Genomic DNA, 26,723 nt, shown 5'->3' with positions numbered 1-26,723 from the left:
TTCAACAGCATTGAGTATCCAGATGAATTGAAACCATGAATTTACAGTGATACTGTTCTTTGTAGTTATATGGTTTTCTCCAACTTTAAGAAAAGTGGAGGCTGGGTGTGGGGGCTCACGCCTGTAATCCCAACACTTTGGGAGGCTGAGGTGGGCGGATCACAAGGTCAGATCGAGACTATCCTGGCTAACACAGTGAAACCCCGTCTCTACTAAAAATACAAAAAATTAGCTGGATGCGGTGGCAGGCTCCTGTAGTCCCAGCTATTGGGGAGGCTGAGGCAGGAGAATGGCATGAACCCAGGCGGCAGAGCTTGCGGTGAGCCAAGATCACACCACTGCACTCCAGCCTAGGCGACAAAGCAAGACTCCATCTCAAAAAAAAAAAAAAAAAAGTGGATTCAGAGTTGATGTTTTTTAGGATAAAGTGTTTTCTAAGTAGGTCATTGGTATCCGTTTCCACATGAGCTTCAGAAATGTGCTAGGGGTAAAAGCTAGATTGAGGAGGGTTCAGGAGCAAATGATAGGTAAGGAAGCTCCATTAATCGTATAGATTCTTCTTTCAAAAACTTTGGCTGAGAAAGACCAAAATAGGAAAGTGTAAGGAAGGAGGTGCACTGGCAAGAAAGTAGTGGTTTTGCTTTTGTTTTTTAATGGACAGGAATTACTTGAATGTATATTTAAGAGGAAACGAGAACCAAAAGAGAGGAAAGAAAGGTCTGAAGTTGAAGCAAAGAGATGGGCTAGTGAATGATTCCAGGATCCAGAGTGACCTTAGACCTAGTATGTCCTTGACACTCATTGTAAAGCCTCTGATAAACTTGAGATTCATCTTTATTTATTTATTTGAGACGCAGTTTTGCTCTTGTTGTCCAGGCTGGAGTGCAATGGTGCAATCTCAGCTCTCTACAGCCTCCACCTCTTGAATTCAAGCAATTCTCCTGCCTCAGCCTCCTGAGTAGCTGGGATTACAGGCATGCACCACCACACCCAGCTAATTTTGCATTTTTAGTAGAGACGGGGTTTCTCCATGTTGGTCAGGCTGGTCTCAAACTCCTAACCTCAGGTGATCTGCCTGCCTCCCAAAGTACTGGGATTACAGGCATGAGCCACTGTGCCCATATTAATCATGTAATAATTATATAATTCTATAATTAATTATATAATTATATATAATATATTATATAAAATATAATAAATTATATATTATATTATATATAATATATTATATAAAATATAATAAATTATATATTATATTATATATAATTAATTATATAATATATTATATAATTGATAATATATAATTAATTATATAATATATTATATAATTGATAATATATAATTATATATTATTAAATATATTATATAATATGAAATAATTATATAATTAAATAATGTAATAATATAATTATTGATATATTTATGTATTTATATTATATATAATATAATATATAATATATAATAATTATAAATATAATAATATATTAATATATAATAAATATATATAAATAATTATAAATATAATTGTTATATAATATGTAATATAATATATAGTTATTATTATATATAACATATATATCTGCCACATATTTTTCTACATGTGTAACTTGGCTGTTTTGTGTACTTTATGGTTTTTAATTTTTAAAAAATTGGTCTCACAATATAGCACTAGGGGTCACAAGTTCAATGCCGACAAAGACCAGAAAGGTAACACAAGTGAATGAAGAGGGCCTGGGATCAGTCTTAGAATGACAGGGGAAGGTAGTGGGCACTGGGCACCTGAAAATGGCATGCTTCTTCTAAAAGAGGTCAACCACCGATCCAGCTCAGTAGGTATGTATGCAGAAATAGATGTACACAGATACTAATTTTTTTTTCAAAAGAAGCCCAGAAATTCAGTATTTTTAGGTGAAAACTCAATTTTTAATGTTGGAGTTGGGTAAATCTGGATTTGAGTCTGTCTCTGCCACTTACTAGCCATAGAATTGTCTGAGTTAATTGTATGAGAAAACCTGGGTGAGTTTTCGCATCCATAATGTGGGGACGATGGAATCTATTCTTACAACTTTAGAAGGAAGATTTAATAATACATCATGAATTCGTACAATGTGTAATGCTTATTAAATGTTGACTGTGATTAGTGGTTGTCCAGCTGTAAAGGTGTGGGAACGGGATTGATTACAAGGGAACATCAGAGAGCTTTTTTGGGTGATGGAAATGTTCTGTGTCTTGATTATAGTGTTGGTTGCTTGACTGGACATATTTGTTAGCACTTATCAAACCCTTGAAGTTGATGGATTTTTTGCATGTAAATAATACCTCAACAAAGCTGATTTTATAAAGATAACTGCCTTTCCCTTTTCTGTGTACTCCAGTTACATCAACTGTTAATAAAATAGATACCAAAGGTTTCTCACATTTTTATCACTAGTCTCTTACTGTCCCCTCTGAGTCCCAATCACAAGCCCCACAGCGTGAAAGATCTTGCCCACTGGGAAACAAGAAAGAAAGAAAAAACTACCTTTATTAGTCCAATATACTCTTCTCCTATACTGTGCGAACCATGTACTGGATTTATCAATTTGGGTACTGTGCTTGATACATAATATGAGTAAAGCAGGCCACTTAGTTACTTTGCAGAAATGTTATAATGTAATCTACAAGCTAATTACCCACTGTTTAGTAATAAGCTATAAAGCTTAATAAACCAAGAAGAAAAATTAGAAGCAAAAGTAATATATAGGCATACATCGGAGATATGGTTTGGTTCCAGACCTCCACAATAAAGTGAATGTCACAATAAAGTGAGTCACATGTATTTTTTGGTTTCCCAGTGCATATAAAAGTTATGTTTATACTATACTGTAGTCTGTTAAGTATGCAATGACATATCTAAAAAAAATTATATACCTTAATTTAAAAATATTTTATTGCTTCAAAATTTTAATGATCATCTGAGCATTTAGGAAGTTATAATTCTTCTCCTGGTTAAAGGTCTTGCCTCAGTGTTGATGGCTGCTGACTGTCAGGGTAGTGGTTGTTGAAGGTTGCAGTAGCTGTAGCAATTTCTTAAAATAAGACAGCAATGAAGTTTGTCACATCAGAAACCTTCATAAAAGCTTTCTCTGTAGCATGTGATGCTGTTTGATAGCCTTTTGCCCACAGTAGAATGTCTTTCAAAATAGGGGTCAGTCTTTTCAAACCCTGCTGCTGCTTTATCAACTAAGTTTATGTAATATTCTAAATCTTTTGTTGTCATTCCAACAATGTTCACAGCATCTTCCCTAGGAATAGATTCCATCTGAAGAAACAACTTTCTTTGCTGATCCCTAAAAAACAACTCCTCATCCATTAAAGTTTTCTCTGGAGATTGCAGCAATTCAGTCACATATTCAGGTTCTACTTCTAATTCTAGTTCTGTTGCGATTTCCTCCAAGTCTGCAATTTCTTCCTCCACTGAAGCCTTGAAACACCTCAGAGGTCATATGTGAGGGTTGGAATCAACTTCATCCAAGCTCCTGTCAGGTTACAGTTCATTGACCTCCAGTGGAATCATGACTGTTCTTAATGACATCTAGAATGGTGAATCCTTTTGAGAGGTTTCAATTTACTTTGCCTGGATCCATCAGAGGACTCGCTGTGGCAGCCATAGCCTTACAAAATGTGTTTCCTAAATAATAGGCTTGGAAGTTGAAATTACTCCTGATTCATGGGCAGCAGAGTGAATGTTGTGTTAGCAGGCATGGAAATATGTGGATTTCCTTATACATCTCCATCAGTGCTATTGGGTGACCAGGTGAATTGTCAACAAGCAGGAATATTTTGAAAGGAATCTTTTTTTCTGAGCGGATGGTCTCAAGAGTGGGCTTAAAATATTCAGTAAACAATGCTGTAAACAGATATTTACAATGTGCTGTCACCCAGGCTTTGTTCAAGCAGAGCAGATTTAGCTTAATTCCTAAGGGCCCTAGGATTTTTGGAATGGTAAATAATCATTAGCTTCAACTTAAAGTCACGAGCTGCATTAGCCTGTAACAGGAGAGTCAGCTTGTCCTTTGAAGCTTTGAAGCTAGGCATTGATATCTTCTCTCTCGCTAGGAGAAGTCCTAGATGACATCTTCTTCCAATAGAAGGCTGTTTCATCTACATTGAGAATCTGTTGCCTCGTGTAGCCACCTTCATTAGTGATCTTAGCTAGATCTTCTAGATAACTTGCAGCATCTCCATCAGTACTTGCTGCCTCACCTTGCACTTTTATGTTATGTAGAGTGAGTGCTTCTGTCCTTAAACATCATGAACCAACCTCTGCTAGATTCCAACTTTTCTTTTGAAGCCTCCTCACCTCTCTCAGCCTTTGTAGAATTGAAGTGTTCTATGTGCCTTGCTCTGTGTTAGGCTTTGGCTTAAGGCAATGTTGTGGCTGGTTTGATCTTCTTTCCAGACCATCAAAACTTTCTCTCTATCAACAATAAGGTTGTTTTGCTTTCTTATCATTTGTGTTTTCACTGGAGTTGCACTTTTAATTTCTTTCAGAAACTTTTTCTTTTGCATATACAACTTGATTAACTGTTTAGCTTTCAGCTAGACCTTCCTTAATTAATAAAGGCCTTCCTTACTAAGCTTAATTTTTGTTGTTGTTGTTTTGTTTTGTTTTGAGATGGAGTGTCGCTCTGTTGCCCAGGCTTGAGTGCAGTGGCGAGATCTCGGCTCACTGCAACCTCCGCCTCGCAGGTTCAGATGTTTCTACTGCCTCTCCCTCCCGAGTAGCTGGGATTACAGGCATGCACCACCACACCCAGCTCATTTTTGTGTTTTTAGGAGAAACAGGGTTTCACCATGTTGTCAAGGCTGGTCTTGAACTCCTGACCTCAGGTGATCTACCCACCTTGGCCTCCCAAAGTGCTGGGATTACAGGTGTGAGCCACTGTGCCCAGCCCATTTATAGCTTTTGATTTAAAGTGAGAAATGTGTGAGTGTTCCTTTTACCTGAACACTTACAGATCATTATAAGGTTATTAATTGGCCTAATTTCAATATTGTTGTGTCTCAGGGAAGAGGGAGGCCCGAGGAGAGGGAGAGACAGCTTGTTGATGGAACAATCAGAACACACATAGTATTCATCGGTTAAGTTTACCCTCTTTTATAGGCACAGTTCATGTTATGGCACCTCAAAGCAATTACAGTCGTAACATCAAAGATCTCAGATCACAGATCACCATGACAAATATAATGGTAATGAAAAAGTTTTAAATATTGCAAGAATTGCCAAAATGTGACACAGAGACCTAAAGTGACCTCATTCTCTTGGAAAAATGGTACTGATAGACTTGCTTTATGTAGGGATGCCACAAACCTCCAATTTGGTAAACAAAACAACAACAGAAAAAACACTGTATCTGCAAAGTATTATAAAGCAAAGTGCAATAAAAAGAGATAGCCTGTACTTAAGTATATAAAAGTTTAGTTCCTTAAATGAGAATAAAATCCCTGAGTAACAGCACTCAGTGTCTTTGTGCACGCTTCTTTAGGTGTATGTGTATGTGTGTGTGTATATATATTTTTATATATACATATTTGTGTGTGTTCTATAAACACACGCAAATATGTCTTTCACAAACTTTTCCTAACGTCATTCTACCTCTGCCACTCTTGAGACTGCAAGACAAACTCCTTCTCTACCACTTCCTCCTCCTCCTCTGCCTACTCACCATGAAAACAGTAATTCACTTCCACTTAATGAACAGTAAATACATTTTCTATTCTTTGTGATTTTCTTAATGACATGTTCTTTTCTCTAGCTAACTTTATTATAAGAATACAGTCTGTAATACATGTAACATAGAAAATATGTGTTAATCAACTGTTTATGTTATTGGTAAGGCCTCCAATCAGCAATAGGCTACTAGAAGTTATGTTTTGGGGGAATCAAAAGTTATATGCAGATTTTTGACTGTGCAGAAGGGTTAGCACCCCTAACCCCTGTGTTGTTCAGGGGTCAACTGTATAATTATAAATTGTGACCAAAGCACAAGCATCAAAAGAAGACATAGGTAAATTAGACTGTCCTGAAAATTAAAAACACTAGTGCTTCAAAGTACACTATCAAGAAAGTGAAAAGTCAGCTTACAGAATGGGAGAAAATATTTGCAAATTATGTATCTAACCAAGGGATCAATATCTACAATGTCTAAAGAACTCTTAAACAACTCAGCAATAACAGAAAGACAATCCAGCCAATTAAGAAATGGGCAAAGGGTTTGAATGGACATTTCTCCAAAGAATAGCATAAGTGGCCGATAAGCACATGAAAAGAGCCACATTATTACTCATTAGGGAAGTGCAGATCAAAACCATAATGATATATCACTTCACACCCATAGGATGGCTAAAATGAAAAAGATGGACAATAACAAATGTTGTAAAGGATGTGGAGAAATGGACCTTTACATGTTGCTGATGAGAATGTAAAATGGTATTGCCATTTGGAATACAGCTTGGCAGTTCCTCAGAAAGGAAAACATAGGGATACCATATGACCCACCAGTTCCACTCTCTCTATATACTAGAGAGAATTGAAACATATGTCTATATAAAAACTTGTATACCAATATTCATAGCAATGCTATTCACAAAAAGTAGAAACTACCTAAATGTCTGTCACCTAGTGAATATGTAAACAAAATGTGATATATCCAGATAATGGAATATTATTCAGCCATAAAAACAAATGAAGTACTGAGTCGTGGTACAAGGATGAATCATGAAAACATAAGGCTAGGTGAAATAAGCCAGACACAAAAGACCACATATTGTATGATTCCATTTATTTGAAATGACCAGAATAGGCAAATCCATACAGACAGAAAAACTAGATTACATGTTGCTAGGGGATGTGGGGAAGAGAAAAGGGGGAATAACTGCTGATAGGTACAGAGTTTTTTGAGGGGGTAATGAAAATGTTCAGGCATTAGATGGTGGTGGTGATGGTTGTACAACTTCCTGAATATACTAAAAACCACCCATTGTGCACTTGAAAAAAGATGAAGTTGGTGATATAAAATATCTTTCAATAAAGCTGTTACTGTAAGAAATATAGGTGTGTAATTTTTTTTCCTGGAGTTCTGAATTCTTTCAAACTCATATTCATTCTTGTGAACCACAGTCATAGGTAGGAACCTTTGAACTTAGTAGTCCTAAAATTCCTTTTACAGTTTATATTGTGAGCTCTTTTATCAGTAGCTCAAGCTAATTTTAGAATAGAGAAGATGATTTTCATCTGTATCAGCACTCACTGAGATGCTCAGCAATAGGGTGCATAAAGATCTCTGCATGTTCTTTAAGGGATCTGATTCATTCTCTGAATACTAGGAGCATGTGTTTGTTTAGTATTTGTACTTTAAACATTAAAGTAGTTCGTTGTCATTATATCCTTATTTCCAAGACATTTCAAACATAAAATCTTACTAACATAATACTACAGGAAGTCTAAACATATAAAAACACTGAACTCCCAAAGGTCCATTAAGAATATGGTTTGGCCGGGCGCAGTGGCTCACGCTTGTAATCCCAGGACTTTGGGAGGCCGAGGCGGGCGGATCATGAGGTCAGGAGATCGAGACCATCCTGGCCAACATGGTGAAACCCCGTCTCTACTAAAAATACAAAAATTAGCTGGGCATGATGGCACGTGCCTGTAATCCCAGCTATTCGGGAGGCTGAGGCAGGGGAATTGCTTTAACCAGGGAGTCGGAGGTTGCAATGAGCTGAGATCCCGCCACAGTACTCCAGCCTAGTGACAGAGCGAGACTCTGTCTCAACAACAACAACAAAAGAATGGGGTTTAAAAATTATAGTGTATCTTTTCATTAAAAGTAATGTTATAAATAATTATTCCTATTATTTTAAGTGGGAAATACGTTCAAGGCTAGTTCATGTAAATACATAATGGATGGCCACAATTAAAAAGTTACAGAAATAATACTTTTAGGATACCAGTAATTAAATCAATCAGGAAAGTATGTTATTTCTCAGGGATTTCATAACCTTTTTTACAAAAGTAAACATCTCATTATAGATATTTGTTAGACATTATGGAGCCTTTCCTTAGAAGAATGTACTGAATTTGTTGACACTTGAAAGGGATTCCCAAAAATCTTCAGCTAGACCTACATGGGGAAAGTAGGTATATGAGTCTATTTGGACTACCATAACAATACCACAGACTGGGTGGCTTAAACAACAGAAATTTATTTTCTCTCAGTTCTGGAGGCTAGAAGTCCAAGATTTAGGTGTTGTCTGGGTTGGTTTCTGGTATGGCCTCTTTTTCTAGCATGCAGTGTCCTCCTTACTGTGTCCTCACATGGCCTCTTCTCTTACTGTGTCCTCACATAGCATGTGTGGACAGAGATCTCTGGTATCTCTTCTTCTTCTTAGAGGACACCAGCCTTCTTGGATAGAGCCCCCACCCTTACCTTATTTAGCAGAGGGCCAAAATTCACTGAAAATGTTCTCACTCAGTGAGAAAGTGACCACTCTGCACACTTTGATTCTAGATGTTAGGCCTGCCGACATGTAACACAGGCAAAATGAGGCCTCCACTATCAAGCCTGCCTTTTAGGCAAACTATATTAGGGTTTGGCCTTACAGGTAGTAAAAAAGAAATATGTATTTGCGTGGCTTTGTTTTCTGCATATATATCTTCACAAATAAAAAGTGATGATCAGGCTACAGCATATCAGATTTGAGGATTCTGGGACCTGGGTTTTGAGCCCTCCTCCCTCATTTTTTTTAATCTTCTCACATAATTTGACATGAATTATCTATAAGATTCTTTACAATGCTGTCTTACCATAAAACTAAATAAGACATTTAAAACTATAATTATTGGAAATATTATTTTTCATAATTTGCATATGTGGTACTAGATTAAGATACTGAGGGGAATAAAACAATGCTTATGATATTAACCCTGATCTTAATTCACCTACATGTTTTAAGATTCATAAGTCATTTGTACAAATCTCGAATCCAGAATATTTTGTGTGTTGTATAATATGCTATCAGAGGGTTTTATTTTTTTGTTTAAAAAATTTCCTATGGATAATTTCAAATATTTGTGAAAATAGATAGGACAGGATAATGACCCCCTATGTACCCAAAACCTAGGCCCTAACAGCAGTTATTAACCCAGAGCCAATCTGCCTCCTTGCTAGCCTGTTAAATTCTTCTGCGTATTTTGAAGAAATACCATACATCATTTCATCCACTAATATTTTAGAGTGCATCTCTAAAAGAACAAATATGCTTTCTTTTTAAATCAATATAAGTGCCATGCCATTGTCTTAGGAATGATTGTTAATTTTTCCTCAGTTTTATAAAACCAAACTGGTTTGTGTTTACAGTCGTCTCATTAATGTCCTAAGTGTTTGTTTATGAATCAGAATCTAAATGAGGTCCACAGTTTGTAATTATTCAGTACTTCCTTTAAGCCTTTTTCAATCTGTGGACTTTCTTCACAACTTTAAAAATATATATATATTTGTTGAAACAATTCAGAGTTTTTCATTCTGGAGTTTGAGTATTCTTCTGTAACATGATTTAAAATGGTCCTCTGTCGTTTGCTTTTTCAGTAAACTGGTAAATGGATTTAGAGCTATAAAGCCTAATATAGTAGCTGTCAGCCACATGAGCTATTTTAAATTTAAGGTTAAATTAATTAAAATTAAATAAAATTTAAAACTTAGTTGCTAAAGTACACTAGGCTCATTTTAAATGATTAATAGCTACATGTGGCTAATGGCTACCATATTGGGCAGTGCCTTGATAGAACAGTTCCATCGTGTGGGAAGTTCTGTTAGTCAGTGCTGCTTTAGATAGAGGCTTGATCAAATTCAGGTTTCTCTTTCTTTGTGTTCTTCCATTAGGAGGCCCATGATGTGTGATGTCTCATTGTCCTTTTTTTCTGATGTTAGCAGTTATTGATAGTCAATGGCTGAATCCATTCATTCATTAAAGGATGCAAAATGTTGACCATAGGAGTTTAAAAGAATTACTTCTGCTTGAGGTGATCTCCAGAAGCTTTATGGCTGAGGTAACATTTAATTGAGCCTTGAAATTTCTCTAAAAATTTGATAAGATACAAGGAGAAGAGGATTTTTGTGGTTTTGGGTTGTGGTGGTTGTGTTTTTGTTTTTTAAACAGGGCAGAAGACTAATGTGTTTGGTGCACAAGGAGTATGGGAAATTAAAATTGAAAAGTATTTGGAGCCTGTGCTACGTAGATCCTGAATGCAAGGACAAGGCATTGGATTTTATTTGAAAGGGAAAATGCTATAGTAGCTATTTGTTGATTGCCTACCATCCAGTTATCCTTTTTCTCTTTTTAACAATGCCCTTAAATGCTTCAGAAAATGTAATTCAACACCTCACTCCTAGGCTTACGCCTATCATCATATTCCATTTTGTTTTCCTTGACAGGGTTGGGCATGTGACCTAAGCTGTTCTAAACAGAATGAATATCAAGGCTTTTGGCTGCAAGTGATGAGATGCAAATACTGTCTCTTCCCCTGGATGTGGTACCTGGAAGTGCTGTAGTTATTTTGTCAGGCTGATGAGGAAGCCAGCACACAGCCTGACAAAATAACACACAGAGATCAGGCAACCACTGATCTCTCTGTCACTATAGATTATTGTTTCCTGTTCTAGAACTTTATAGAATAGAATGTAATCATACAGAATGAATACTTTTGTGTTACTTCTTTTACTCTATGTTTTTGGAATTCTTTTTTGTCTTTTTTATATGTTTTCATTTCCCTTACCTAGTTGTGGAATTGTTAGGTCATATATCTATATGTTCATCTTGAAAGAACTGTTTTCCAAAGTGGTTGTACTATTTTATATTCCCACTGGCAATTTTTGAGTTCTAGTTGAAGCTTGTTTTAAAGCTTTGCTAGGATAATTACAGAGTAGCTTTTACTTGGCAGTTAGTTCTACTCCTAAGGTGTGGGTGGACTTCCTGGTCTGGTAATACCCATGTGTTTATCAAGGTCTCTTCACTTTGGAGTTCTCTCTTGCTGGTCAGAACTTTAGCGTCTTCCAGATTTGTGGGATGGAAGTGTTTATTTAAGCTTTCAGCAGTAGTTCTTTGCCTATTCTTATATGGTGTCACCTTACACATGTGCAGCTTGACATTCAGCCTAAGACTAGGACCGTGATGCAAATTTTGGAGGTTTTTGTTTCTTGTGTCGTTGTCTTAAAAAACTGATACTGGTACTCTCAATGTTTCTGTTGACTGAGCCCCTCTAAACTCTCATCTCTGTCTCCTCAGCTTAGCAAGATCTCCCTGCTTTGCTTGGGTTCTCCCTCAATATGCCAGAGTCCAGGAAGTCTCCAGGCAGAAAGGGCAGTAATAGGACTCACCTTAATTTGTTTCCCTTTTCTCAGGGATCACAGTCTTACATTGCCTGTTGTCCAGTGTCTGAATTTTTTTTTTTTTTACGTGTTTTTCTGTTTTTTTAATTGTTCACAGCAGAATTGGTGATCTGTTGCTAATTCCTCTTTTATAATCAGCAGCAGTTCCATGAGTTTTTTCTTTTAATCTTTTTTCGTTGCAACTGAAAATGGAGTCTTCTGCCATGTCTTCCAACTGGCTATCGTTTGTATTTACGAATGCTTTGGATTTCTGTATGCTTATTTTATATCCTACTACCTTACTAAATTTTCCTGTTCTTTATAGTTATTTTTCTATTGACTGTCTTGGGTTTTCCAAGTAGATGTAATCTGCACATGGACACAGTTTTACTTTTTTTTTTAAACAATTCTTGTCTAATTGCACTGTCTAATATTAGTAACTATAGTGGCCACTCCTTTCCTCATCCCTGTTTTTAGTAGAAAAGCCTCTAGGCTTTCCCCTTGAATAAGAAGCTTGCTAATTATATTTTGTTTGCTTCTGTTTTATATATTTTCAATTATTCTGTCAACAGATTACCAACTCTTCAGGAGCAGGGACTCTGCATGCCTCTTACTTACATGGACTAAGTATTCCCTGCTATGTGTTATGTTTTGTGCTAGTCACTGGGGTTGCAAAAGAAAACCCTGCTGTGTCCCATCAGAATACTCCCCCCACCCCAAAATTAAGATCTAGTAAGGAATATAGGCATTATACAGATAAAACAAATGTGATAAATTTTCAAAAAGCGACAGTGTCAGATACTAAAGGAGCCTATAACAGAATGACCTAACCTAGTATGGGAGAATCAAGAGATACCTCCCTAAAGAAATAATGTTTAATGAAAATCCAAAGGCAAGAGAGACAGTTGATACTTTTCTAAAAGACATCCATTATTACTGGAAAGAAGAGATAGAATGGGAAAGTGGGTCACAAGAGATAAAGATTTAGAAGTAGTTAGGAAGAATCGGACTGTGGAGAGCTTGGCAAGCCCTATTAGGATTATGAACTTTTTCCTTAAGTACAATGAAATAGGAACCATCTTTGCTTTTTTGGTTTATATGTTTATATATGTTTATGTTTGATAACTACTCTCATTGAGCAGTAGAAAAGAAATTGTAGGAAGCTGAGCATTTTCATTTCTTGTAGCTGCCAGTCAATTAACTTTTAAATCAATGTTTTTCTTACAAATTGGAATGCTGTGGCAGGTAGATTTTAATTCTGGGAGCTAAGCAGTATTTCTTTTACAAGCAAGAAATATATTCATGTCTGAATCCTTTTTTAAAAAAAGTAAGGAACACAAACTTTTTAATGTTGTGGGAATTAGTATTGAACCTGAAATCTTTTTAAGAGGTGAGGAATACAGACTTTTTAATGACTGTGTATTTGAATGTTCAATCCATGCAGTTACTAGCTGTTTGGAAAAAAATTACCAAACTACTAGAAGCTTTGGTTTTCTCATTTGTAAAATGAACCGTTGTTTTAAGGATTAGCTGAGTGAACCCTTGTAAGGCACTTAGGATTTGGCTGGTACATACCTATCAAATCTTAGATGTATTTATTAGCTGTTCTTAAGAACTTTAGTTCTTAAATAAAAAGGACAGAAATATGTAAAAGAAGACAGAAAGTTAATAAAGCAACAGGGATGCACAGACTATAAATTTAGACATTCTCTTATGATAACATCCCCATTATATAAGTGAGCAAACTGAATCTTAGAAGTCATTTGAAGTTCATGACTATATAAACAGTAGAGCTGGGGTTTTATTACAGGAGTCTGACTCTAGAACTCAAACTCCTTATCACTGTTATGTAGTTTCTTTCCTTTTAAAGCAGCATCTATTTTAGTTGATTCTCTCTCATATTGTAGTCAAAACTACAGAAGCAATAAATGGGGTTGGTTGGTTACTTCTTGGTGTTTAGTGAGACCAAAAAATTGTCATAACAAACTATTTTCTGATTTAGGTGATAATGAAACTTTTTCGTATGTGAAAAATCTTTTTTAGGGTTTATCTGCTTAACTGGTTCATTACATAATTAGCTGCTAATGTGTAGTTAAAGAAGTAATGTTTCATCACACTATTTTTTTTTTCCAGTATTTGCTACCTCTAAAGGGTGACATCTGAAAAAATATCTGACATGGCTGCATTTGAACACTGTAGTCATAGTAAGATTGGTGGTGGGTGTTCATATTCATACATATGAAATTTTCTTGGGGTTTGGGAGAGGGGCATTAAGGAGAATATAATTTGCTTTATATTAACAAAGCGATTTTCTTTGGGCTATCTGCTGGTAACCTAGAAATAATTGAAAGTGACATCTTCGTAAAAATATTTTTTAGAATGGCAGTACACATAAATTAAGTAGCCCACTTCTTCAAGTGATGTTCAGAAGCAGAAACATCACTTTGATGTTAACAGAAATTATCACTGATTTCTTTTAACTTCTAAATAGGATTGTTTTTAAACTAGAGTAAATGTATGAGAAATTAATTAGCAGTATCATGTTTTCTGTTTTAAAGTGTTAACCAGTTTTTAAAATCATTAATACTTTAATGAAATTTTAATATGTTATAATTAGCATGGTATTTACCAGATTTCTGTTTATCCAGAATGATGGGAATGAACTATATATTCTGTTCACCTGTTTCTCCTTTTTTGTAATATAAATAAAATTTTTAAAGAAATCTGTGCCTGTTTGTAACAAATTTGGCCAATGCTATAGTATACAATTCAAATCTTCCTCTCTAATTCCAGTTCCAGAGGTTTTCCTCCACATCAGTGTTATACCCTTAGGCTCATCAGTGTTTATATAAATGCATAGACATACATATGACATGTTTAACATCTGCATATTATAAACTATACATACATAATTTTAAAGTTAAAATTAAATCATACTTTACTGCTCATCTGAAACATTTTTAATTTAATATGTGTACCTATCCAAGTTAGCACATATATAATTATTTGTTTATTGAATATTTTATTATAAGGCTATATAAGTTTATTCCTGTGCATGTTGATAATAGTTTTAGATTTTTTTTTTTTTTACTATTGTAAAGAATTTCACTAAGCCCTATAAAGGTAGGTATTATCTCCATTTTAAAACATGAAATTGAGGCACAGAGAGATTGGATAACTTGCCCTAAATTGCACAGCAGGTAAGGAATGGAGCTGGTTTTAGAATCCTGGCAATATAGCTCAGAATCCACAATCTTCAGTATTACATTATGCTGCTTTTTTGCCTTCTGTTTTTGCTCTGTTTACCAAACTGGAAAAAAGATTTCATGTTTAAAATGTATCTAAACTGGGTGTGATAGTACACTCCTGTAGTCCCAGCTGCTCGGGAGGCTAAGGTAGGAGGATTGCTTGAGCCCAGGAGTTCTAGTCCAGCCTGGGCAACATAGTCAGACCCTGTCTCTTTTTTAAAAAAGTAAAATCTGATATTAAAACTCTCCTGAGCATAATATGCTATCTTACGGATACTGGAAACGTTAGTATCACAAATTATGTAGCTGTGATTTGTAGCAATGTATAATATAGAAGTAGAAGATTTAAGCCCAAACCTTGCCAGTGCTTCTCAAACTTTAATGTGCATATAGATCACTAAGTGTGCATATAAATTCAGATTCCATAATCTGGAATGAGCCTGAGTCTCTGCATTTCTAGCACACTCCCAAGGTGGCCAGTACTGCTAGTCTACTTGTGAGTAGCAAGGATTTAGGCAGTTTATACTGACCTTTGGCAAACCTTGTTAGGTATTTTATTGAATCAGTTTCATGTTTTGTTTCTGCTGCCTGTTTTTATAAGTTGTGTGTGGTAAAGAAATGGGTACAGTCTTTCTAGTCATTTCAGTTCTGTATGTGTGACATTTAACAATCAACGGGAAAAAGAAATTGTGCCTTTTTTGGCATCAATGCACAGTACTTAAAATGAATATAATCATTTATTTGTATACTTCATATGGCCTTCCCACCTATCTCATCATTTCCACTGTTTGATTCTTAATTGAGGGAAATATAATGTATGTTTTCATTTTGAAGGGTATAGCTGTAGTTGAACCAAAAATATTGTTTTATCACAGTTATTTTTTCTTTAGTAACAATAATATACTTTACACAGTTAAAAAAATCAACACCTGTTCAATGCTATGTGCCAGGCACTATATCAAGTGCTTAATGGGCATGATTTCATTTTAATAATCAGGACATCCCTCATTTATTCATCTTTCAGCTATTTGTGCACCTCCTCTGTATCAGGAACTGTGCCTGCAGTGGGAAGCCAAATAAACACAAATTCTGTTCTCCTACAGCTTAGTGCATTGGGGTGGGGGGTGCAATACAATATTCAAGCAATTATAGAAGTGTGATACTTGTAAAAAAAAAAGTTGTTAATTACAATATTTGCTATTTTCTCCACTCTCAACCATGAAAGAAAATTCTGCGTTTGCCTTCTAAGCTTTTTCTGACTAGCTTCCTTCCCCACCTGACTCCAAGGAGAATTCTTTGTCTGTTCGGTTTCTGAGCTGTTGTGATGCCAGATCCAACTAATGGGTAAAGAGAGAAACCTTTAGAACTAATGATGTATAAAATACAAAATTTTAAGACAAATATCTGAAGAGACATTGCTTACATTAATTTGAGGGAGTAAATATTCCCAATACTTAAGATTGTTAGAATTGTTGGTGAGAAAAATTTGAAAGATTTTTTTGAAGATTTAGAAGACAATGCAAGACTTTTTTTTTTTTTTAAGTACCAACATATGTGGCCCTGACAGAAATTACACCGGCTTGTGGCTAATTTGGACACGCTTTTAGGGGAATGCTATTTTTAACAAGCTGTGTTCTCTTTTTTCTTGTAGCAGTACTGACTTCCCTTTTGATTATTAATTGATAGAAAATTCTTTCTGATGTTGATCAGATCTATCTTTTTGACCTTTATATATAACACTACATTGTTGAGATTTCCAAAATGTTTGTTTTCCCCATTGCTATTATGATTTTGAGCTTCCTAGTATTGTCTTGAAGATTATTATAAGAAACTTTAGCTTCTCAGTATTAAAAGGAGCTCTATGTAGTTGTTTCTCTTTTAAAGGGAGGATCTGAAAAAATTTTGTAAATTTTATCTTGGATATTAGTTTATTCATTATGTTTAATTTTAGGAAATGGTGCTCTTGCAGAACATTCTGAAAATGTGCATATTTCAGGAGTGTCAACTGGTAAGTCATTTTTTGTAATGTTTAAATTTCATGCATGACTTATATGGTAAATATTGAAAGCCACCTGGTATCTTACGAAGTGATATTTGGCTATAAAAATTATTACTGCTTTTTGCAGCATGTAATAAGGAATGAAGTAACTGGAACATGGAGAAATTCTCATAAGATAAAACTGATACTTGCATGCCCATGGATTGATTATACTTTTCCAAATGGACTGCATAATTATTTTTTCATACAAACATTGAACCTAGAGAAAAGTTAGCTCAAGTTGAATTAGTATTTTCTTTCCATACAAAGTTATATGAAATGAAATGTACTGAAATGTGATTTTGAATGCTATCCCTAGGATTAGAGCCTTAGAAATTCAGCTTTTTGCTTGATTTTTAAATTATAGTACTACTCTACATAAAACTATTGTATTTGAGCGCACAGTTTATTTGCTGTTAAAAGCAACACAATATACTTGTGTCCATGAAATTCAGAAATTCATCATTGAAGTTAATGTATTTTTTATACCCATCTAGGCTTTTATAACTTATAATTACTTTATAACTTTATAATTACTTAAATACTTATAACTACTAAAATTTTTATTCTTAGGACACTTCCACATCTCTGTTACCATTTTTGCTGTCAACCACAGTTACTAGGAGAACTAAAATATGTATTTTTGCATATATTGAAATAGATTTTCTTACTGTTCATTTATTATTTCCCTATATTGATAAGTTTTGTGTGGTTAAAACTGTACTTAGTGTATTTATCAATGCATTGATTAACCTCTTTGTGTCATCTTGTAATTTGTTTGGTTCTTTTTTCCTCACATGAAGCAAATCTTGTTCTGTTGTTTTATGTCTGACTTTGTATTCAGAAAGTTAATAGAATTAACAAATACTCTAAGGGTTAGTATGCCCTAGTCAAACACATCAACAAGCCCAACAAGCCTAGTTTCCTGAAAACGCAAAGCAAGTGCTTCAGTGCCTGCATTAATTTTTTTTCATAGTTTGTTTCACTTTTTTAAAAATACGTTCTCAAATGATATATAATTGTATATATCAAATAACAGGTTTTTTTAAAGATGGCCTTCTCCCTTTTTCTTTGCATTTTGAATAGTTAATGAGAATTATAATTACTTTTCCAAGTTGTAACTATAAAGTATGTTTGTTTACAAACATTTTAATTTATACAACCAAATGGTTACTGTTTAATTCAGTAGTTTTCAAAAGTTTTGGTCTCAGGACCCATTATAAACTTTAAAAACTACTGAGGCCTGTTTTAGTCTATGTGCGCTGCTGCAACAAAATACTACTGTGGATGGCTTAAATAACAGACATCAATTTTTCTCACAGTTCTGGAAGTCCAAGATCAAAGTGCTGGCAGGGTTGGTTCCTGGTGAGACTTCTTTTCCTGGCCTGTAGATGGCCACCTTCTCATTGTGTCGTCACATGGCCTTTTTTCTATGAATGTTCAGAGAAAGCAAGAGGTCTCTTGTGCCTCTTCTTCTAATAAGAACATGAGTCCTATGGTATTAGGGCCCCATCCTTATGACCTCATTTAACCTCAGTTACCTCCTTAAAGACTGTGTCTCCAAATACAGTCACATTGGGATTTAGGGCTTCCACATATGGGCTTGAGGGGGGACACAATTAAGTCCATAACAAGGACTTAAAAGAGTTTTTGTTTATATGGGCTACAGCTACCAATATTTACTATGTTAGAAATTAAAACTGCGGGGGGGAGGAGCCAAGATGGCCGAATAGGAACAGCTCCGGTCTACAGCTCCCAGCGCGAGCGACGCAGAAGACGGGTGATTTCTGCATTTCCATCTGAGGTACCGTGTTCATCTCACTAGGGAGTGCCAGACAGTGGGCGCAGGTCAGTGGGTGAGCGCACCGTGCGCCAGCCGAAGCAGGGGTGAGGCATTGCCTCACTCGGGAAGCGCAAGGGGTCAGGGAGTTCCCCTTCCAGAGGTGACAGACGGCACCTGGAAAATCGGGCCACTCCCACCCGAATACTGTGCTTTTCCGACGGGCTTAGGAAACGGTGCCCCAGGAGAGTATAGCCCACACCTGGCTCAGAGGGTCCTACGCCCACGGAGTCTCGCTGATTGCTAGCACAGCAGTCTGAGATCAAGCAGCAAGTCGGCAGCGAGGCTGGGGGAGGGGCGCCCGCCATTGCCCAGGCTCGCTTAGGTAAACAAAGCAGCCTGGAAGCTTGAACTGGGTGGAGCCCACCACAGCTCAAGGAGGCCTGCCTGCCTCTGTAGGCTCCACCTCTGGGGGCAGGGCACAGACAAACAAAAAGACAGCAGTAACCTCTGCAGACTTAAATGTCCCTGTCTGACAGCTGTGAGGAGAGCAGTGGTTCTCCCAGCACACAGCTGGAGATCTGAGAACGGGCTGACTGCCTCCTCAAGTGGGTCCCTGACCCCTGACCCCCGAGCAGCCTAACTGGGAGGCACCCCCCAGCAGGGGCAGACTGACACCTCACACGGCCCGCCAGGTACTCCAACAGACCTGCAGCTGAGGGTTCTGTCTGTTAGAAGGAAAACTAACAGAAAGGACATCCACACCAAAAACCCATCTGTACATCACCATCATCAAAGACCAAAAGTAGATAAAACCACAAAGATGGGGAAAAAACAGAGCAGAAAAACTGGAAACTCTAAAAAGCAGAGTACCTCTCCTCCTCCAAAGGAACGCAGTTCCTCACCAGCAACGGAACAAAGCTGGACGGAGAATGACTTTGACGAGCTGAGAGAAGAAGGCTTCAGACGATCAAATTACTCCGAGCTACGGGAGGATATTCAATCCAAAGGCAAAGAAGTTGAAAACTTTGAAAAAAATTTAGAAGAATGTATAACTAGAATAACCAATACAGAGAAGTGCTTAAAGGAGCTGATGGAGCTGAAAACCAAGGCTCGAGAACTACGTGAAGAATGCAGAAGCCTCAGGAGCCGATGCGATCAAATGGAAGAAAGGGTATCAGCCCTGGAAGATGAAATGAATGAAATGAAGCGAGAAGGGAAGTTTAGAGAAAAAAGAATAAAAAGAAACGAGCAAAGCCTCCAAGAAATGTGGGACTATGTGAAAAGACCAAATCTACGTCTGATTGGTGTACCTGAAAGTGATGGGGAGAATGGAAACAAGTTGGAAAACACTCTGCAGGATATTATCCAGGAGAACTTCCCCAATCTAGCAAGGCAGGCCAACATTCAGATTCAGGAAATACAGAGAACGCCACAAAGATACTCTTCGAGAAGAGCAACTCCAAGACACATAATTGTCAGATTCACCAAAGTTGAAATGAAGGAAAAAATGTTAAGGGCAGCCAGAGAGAAAGGACGGGTTACCATCAAAGGGAAGCCCATCAGACTAACAGCGGATCTCTCGGCAGAAACCCTACAAGCCAGAAGAGAGTGGGGGCCAATATTCAACATTCTTAAAGAAAAGAATTTTCAACCCAGAATTTCATATCCTGCCAAACTAAGCTTCATAAGTGAAGGAGAAATAAAATACTTTACAGACAAGCAAATGCTGAGAGATTTTGTCACCACCAGGCCTGCCCTAAAAGAGCTCTTGAAGGAAGCGCTAAACATGGAAAGGCACAACCGGTACCAGCCACTGCAAAATCATACCGAAATGTAAAGACCATTGAGACTAGGAAGAGACTGCATCAACTAACGAGCAAAACATCGAGCTAACATCATAATGACAGGATCAAATTCACACATAACAATATTAACTTTAAATGTAAATGGACTAAATGGTCCAATTAAAAGACACAGACTGGCAAATTGGATAAAGACTCAAGACCCATCAGTGTGCTGTATTCAGGAAACCCATCTCACGTGCAGAGACACACATAGGCTCAAAATAAAAGGATGGCGGAAGATCTACCAAGCAAATGGAAAACAAAAAAAGGCAGGGGTTGCAATCCTAGTCTCTGATAAAACAGACTTTAAACCAACAAAGATCAAAAGAGACAAAGAAGGCCATTACATAATGGTAAAGGGATTAATTCAACAAGAAGAGCTAACTATCCTAAATATATATGCACCCAATACAGGAGCACCCAGATTCATAAAGCAAGTCCTGAGTGACCTACAAAGAGACTTAGACTCCCACACATTAATAATGGGAGATTTTAACACCCCACTGTCAACATTAGACAGATCAACGAGACAGAAAGTCAACAAGGATACCCAGGAATTGAACTCAGCTCTGCACCAAGCAGACCTAATAGACATCTACAGAACTCTCCACCCCAAATCAACAGAATATACATTTTTTTCAGCACCACACCACACCTATTCCAAAATTGACCATATCCTTGGAAGTAAAGCTCTCCTCAATAAATGTAAAAGAACAGAAATTGTAACAAACTGTCTCTCAGATCACAGTGCAATCAAGCTAGAACTCAGGATTAAGAATCTCACTCAAAACCGCTCAACTACGTGGAAACTGAACAACCTGCTCCTGAATGACTACTGGGTACATAACGAAATGAAGGCAGAAATAAAGATGTTCTTTGAAACCAACGAGAACCAAGACACAACATACCAGAATCTCTGGGATGCATTCAAAGCAGTGTGTAGAGGGAAATTTATAGCACTAAATGCCCACAAGAGAAAGCAGGAAAGATCCAAAATTGACACCCTAACATCACAATTAAAAGAACTAGAAAAGCAAGAGCAAACACATTCAAAAGCTAGCAGAAGGCAAGAAATAACTAAAATCAGAGCAGAACTGAAGGAAATAGAGACACAAAAAACCCTTCAAAAAATAAATGAATCCAGGAGCTGGTTTTTTGAAAGGATCAACAAAATTGATAGACCGCTAGCAAGATTAATAAAGAAAAAAAGAGAGAAGAATCAAATAGATGCAATAAAAAATGATAAAGGGGATATCACCACTGATCCCACAGAAATACAAACTACCATCAGAGAATATTACAAACACCTCTACGCAAATAAACTAGAAAATCTAGAAGAAATGGATAAATTCCTCAACACATACACCCTCCCAAGACTAAACCAAGAAGAAGTTCAATCTCTGAATAGACCAATAACAGGAGCTGAAATTATGGCAATAATCAATAGCTTACCAACCAAAAAAAGTCCAGGACCAGATGGGTTCACAGCCGAATTCTACCAGAGGTACAAGGAGGAGCTGGTACCATTCCTTCTGAAACTATTCCAATCAATAGAAAAAGAGGGAATCCTCCCTAACTCATTTTATGAGGCCAGCATCATCCTGATACCAAAGCCTGGCAGAGACACAACAAAAAAAGAGAATTTTAGACCAATATCCTTGATGAACATTGATGCAAAAATCCTCAATAAAATACTGGCAAACAGAATCCAGCAGCACATCAAAAAGCTTATCCACCATGATCAAGTGGGCTTCATCCCTGGGATGCAAGGCTGGTTCAATATACGCAAATCAATAAATGTAATCCAGCATATAAACAGAACCAAAGACAAAAACCACATGATTATCTCAATAGATGCAGAAAAGGCCTTTGACAAAATTCAACAACCCTTCATGCTAAAAACTCTCAATAAATTAGGAATTGATGGGACGTATCTCAAAATAATAAGAGCTATTTATGACAAACCCACAGCCAATATCATACTGAATGGGCAAAAACTGAAAGCATTCCCTTTGAAAACTGGCACAAGACAGGGATGCCCTCTCTCGCCGCTTCTATTCAACATAGTGTTGGAAGTTCTGGCCAGGGCAATTAGGCAGGAGAAGGAAATCAAGGGTATTCAATTAGGAAAAGAGGAAGTCAAATTGTCCCTGTTTGCAGATGACATGATAGTATATCTAGAAAACCCCATTGTCTCAGCCCAAAATCTCCTTAAGCTGATAAGCAACTTCAGCAAAGTCTCAGGATACAAAATCAATGTGCAAAAATCACAAGCATTCTTATACATCAATAACAGACAAACAGAGAGCCAAATCATGAGTGAACTCCCATTCACAATTGCTTCAAAGAGAATAAAATACCTAGGAATCCAACTTACAAGGGATGTGAAAGACCTCTTCAAGGAGAACTACAAACCACTGCTCAAGGAAATAAAAGAGGATACAAACAAATGGAAGAACATTCCATGCTCATGGGTAGGAAGAATCAATATCATGAAAATGGCCATCCTTCCCAAGGTAATTTACAGATTCAATGCCATCCCCATCAAGCTACCAATGACTTTCTTCACAGAATTGGAAAAAACTACTTTAAAGTTCATATGGAACCAAAAAAGAGCCCGCATCGCCAAGTCAATCCTAAGCCAAAAGAACAAAGCTGGAGGCATCACGCTACCTGACTTCAAACTATACTACAAGGCTACAGTAACCAAAACAGCATGGTACTGGTACCAAAACAGAGATATAGATCAATGGAACAGAATAGAGCCGTCAGAAATAATGCCACATATCTACAACCATCTGATCTTTGACAAACCTGAGAAAAACAAGAAATGGGGAAAGGATTCCCTATTCAATAAATGGTGCTGGGAAAACTGGCTAGCCATATGTAGAAAGCTGAAACTGGATCCCTTCCTTACACCTTATACAAAAATCAATTCAAGATGGATTAAAGACTTAAATGTTAGACCTAAAACCATAAAAACCCTAGAAGAAAACCTAGGCAATACCATTCAGGACATAGGCATGGGCAAGGACTTCATGTCTAAAACACCAAAAGCAATGGCAACAAAAGCCAAAATTGACAAATGGGATCTAATTAAACTAAAGAGCTTCTGCACAGCAAAGGAAACTACCATCAGAGTGAACAGGCAACCTACAAAATGGGAGAAAATTTTCGCAACCTACTCATCTGACAAAGGGCTAATATCCAGAATCTACAATGAACTCCAACAAATTTACAAGAAAAAAACAAACAACCCCATCAAAAAGTGGGCGAAGGACATGAACAGACACTTCTCAAAAGAAGACATTTATGCAGCCAAAAGACACATGAAAAAATGCTCACCATCACTGGCCATCAGAGAAATGCAAATCAAAACCACAATGAGATACCATCTCACACCAGTTAGAATGGCAATCATTAAAAAGTCAGGAAACAACAGGTGCTGGAGAGGATGTGGAGAAATAGGAACACTTTTACACTGTTGGTGGGACTGTAAACTAGTTCAACCCTTGTGGAAGTCAGTGTGGCGATTCCTCAGGGATCTAGAACTAGAAATTCCATTCGACCCAGCCATCCCATTACTGGGTATATACCCAAAGGACTATAAATCATGCTGCTATAAAGACACATGCACACGTATGTTTATTGCCGCATTATTCACAATAGCAAAGACTTGGAACCAACCCAAATGTCCAACAATGATAGACTGGATTAAGAAAATGTGGCACATCTACACCATGGAATACTATGCAGCCATAAGAAATGATGAGTTCATGTCCTTTGTAGGGACATGGATGAAATTGGAAATCATCATTCTCAGTAAACTATCGCAAGAACAAAAAACCAAACACCGCATATTCTCACTCATAGGTGGGAATTGAACAATGAGAACACATGGACACAGGAAGGGGAACATCACACTTCAGGGACTGTTGTGGGTTGGGGGGAGGGGGGAGGGATAACATTGGGAGATATACCTAATGCTGGATGACGAGTTGGTGGGTGCAGTGCACCAGCATGGCACATGTATACATATGTAACTTACTGCACATTGGGCACATGTACCATAAAACCTAAAGTATAATAATAATAATAATAATAATAATTACAATAAAAGAAAAAAAAAAAAAAAGAAATTAAAAAAAAAAAAAAAAAGAAATTAAAACTGCGAATTTGTTTTAAAACTCAGTAGTTCAATTAAAAATAACAGTAACCTATTGCATGTTTACATCAATACTTAGTATAGTTTTATGAAAAATATATATTTCAAAACAAAAAACATCAATAAGAATAGAATTGTTTTATAATTTTATAAAGTAATGATTGGCTTAAAAGAAGATAGCTAGATTCTCATATCTGTTTCCGCATTCAGTCCTTTGCAACATCATGCTTTGTTTGACATACTAGGAGACAGGCCAGCCTCACAGTGATGTATAATTGGAAAAGAAAGGAATATTTTAATAGCGTTTTTCAGATAATTGTGACTATTCTGTGATACTACACCAAAACTCAACAAGAGGTAGTTTCTTTAAGGTTAGTTGCAATGTGGAGTCTGAAACCATATCATTGAGCATTTTGTGCTCTGTTACATTAAAATCTAATTGGGTCTTTCTTACCCTTTGAATCAATTTTCTTACCATGTATGCTTTTATAATGTGCATTGATCACTTGCAAATGCAGATTTGCTGAGTTATGCAGATTATTACAGAGTATGAGAAGTTATGAAAATTTGGAAATTTGGACAGATATAGTACTATATTCTGAATTTTATGTCAACTCATCAAGGGTTAGATTATACTTATTTTTAGCTGTTTACTTGTGATTAGACCACTAGGCTCTTCTTGAGCATTGATAATACCCTTAAATAAATTTCTGTTTGAAAAAAGAAATCAGCAGTAAAGATATTTTACATTTTTTAATCGTTTTTTTCTTCTGAATTTCAGATACACATTTAGAAATATGTATTAGTTTTCTAGGGCTACCATAACAAAACATCCCGGTCTAGGTAACTTAAACAACATGAATTTATTTTCTCACTATTTTGCAGGCCAGAGTTCTGAGACTCAGGTGTCAGCAGGGTTGGTTTCTTCTGAGTTCTTTCTCTTTGGCTTATAAATGGGTGTCTTCTTACTGTCTTCACATAGTGTCCCCTCTGTGTGTGTTGTCCTGATCTCCTCTTCTTATAAGGACACCAGTCATTGGTTTAGGGCCACACATATGACCTCATTTTAACTTTAACTCTTTAACTCTGTAAAGACTCTCTCTCCAAATCCAGTTACGTTCTGATGTACTAGGGTTAGACTCTAAAATATGAGTTTTGGAGGCAACACATTTCAGGCCATAACAAAATGTGTGTTTTAATTAAATATATTTATACGTCAATAAAATACTGCATTTCAGAAGTGAGTAAAACCTTATTCAAGGCTTATTTTTTCTAAAGTCTCATCTTACAAAATCTTTCTAACAGAATGAGAATAATAATACATGAAATCTATTCCAATTATATTATTAAAAATAAATGGATGCTGTTTCCAAAGGTATGTCTGGGTACACAGAGTCATTGCTGTTTTTTTGTTTTGTTTTGTTTTTTGAGATTGAGTCTCACTCTGTCTGTTGGCCAGGCTGGAGTACAGTGGTATGATCTCAGTTCACTACGACCTCTGCCTCCTGGGTTCAAGCGATTCTCCTGCCCCAGTCTCCCAAGTAGCTGGGACTACAGGTGTGCGCCACCATGCCCAGCTAATTTTTGTATTTTTAATAGAGATGTGGTTTCACTATGTTGGGCCAGGCTGGTCTCAAACTCCTGACTTCAAGTGATCCGCCCACCTTGGTCTCCCAAAGTGCTGGCATTACAGGCATGAGCCACTGTGCCCAGCCTCATTGCATTTTTTCTATGGCCAGTACGGAGCTATAGATGTAATGTTTAATAGAGTATAAGCTTTCTGAAATCCTTGCATCCTCAGTAGAAAGTAGGGCCCCTTCAGTGCTGGTCTAAATGGAGAGCTAGCCTTTGGAAGAATCTCAAAATGTAGGACTTGCTTTCTGTTGAGATGAGCAAGCAACACAAATGGTGAGATGCTTCAGTATTCTGTGCTGCCATCTATTTCTGCTCTTCCCCTGCTCTTTTCACCTCTGCTACTCCATTTGCCGGTGCTCAGTGCCCTGCTGGATTGTCGTTTGCACTTTGGAAAGTATATTGATGATTTTAGAAAGAATTTTAATTGTCTGCACCTAGTGTTATCAGGTAATTTATTTTCCAAATCAGGACACTTTGAAAGCGAAATAATACATTATTTTTAATTATGCTGCACCAGTGACAAAACCAGGACTGTTCTGGACAAATCAGGCTGTATAGTCACCCTGTTGGCAATGAATTCAATTCATTTAACATGTATCAAG

At 36.8% G+C, this 26,723-nt stretch overlaps 1 protein-coding gene across 4 annotated transcripts in view; it reads left to right on the top strand.

Moving 5' to 3' along the window:
* LRP12 (LDL receptor related protein 12) overlaps nt 1-26,723 on the top strand; it is a 116,717-nt gene that overhangs the window by 39,499 nt on the left and 50,495 nt on the right. For 3 of the 4 annotated variants that reach the window (XR_008527657.2, NM_001133134.1, XM_054560971.2), the window contains 1 exon segment: nt 16,608-16,664. Coding sequence is in view for 1 of the 3 variants with exons in the window: in NM_001133134.1 (NP_001126606.1) it covers nt 16,608-16,664 (57 nt within the window). In the remaining 2 variants the exon portion in view is untranslated. 4 annotated transcript variants of the gene reach the window in all.

The sequence above is a fragment of the Pongo abelii genome, chromosome 7 (genome assembly GCF_028885655.2).
Source record: "Pongo abelii isolate AG06213 chromosome 7, NHGRI_mPonAbe1-v2.0_pri, whole genome shotgun sequence".
NCBI lineage: Eukaryota > Metazoa > Chordata > Mammalia > Primates > Hominidae > Pongo > Pongo abelii.
The sequence above is the reverse complement of the archived record's forward strand: the minus strand, read 5'-3'. Positions and strand labels throughout refer to the sequence as shown.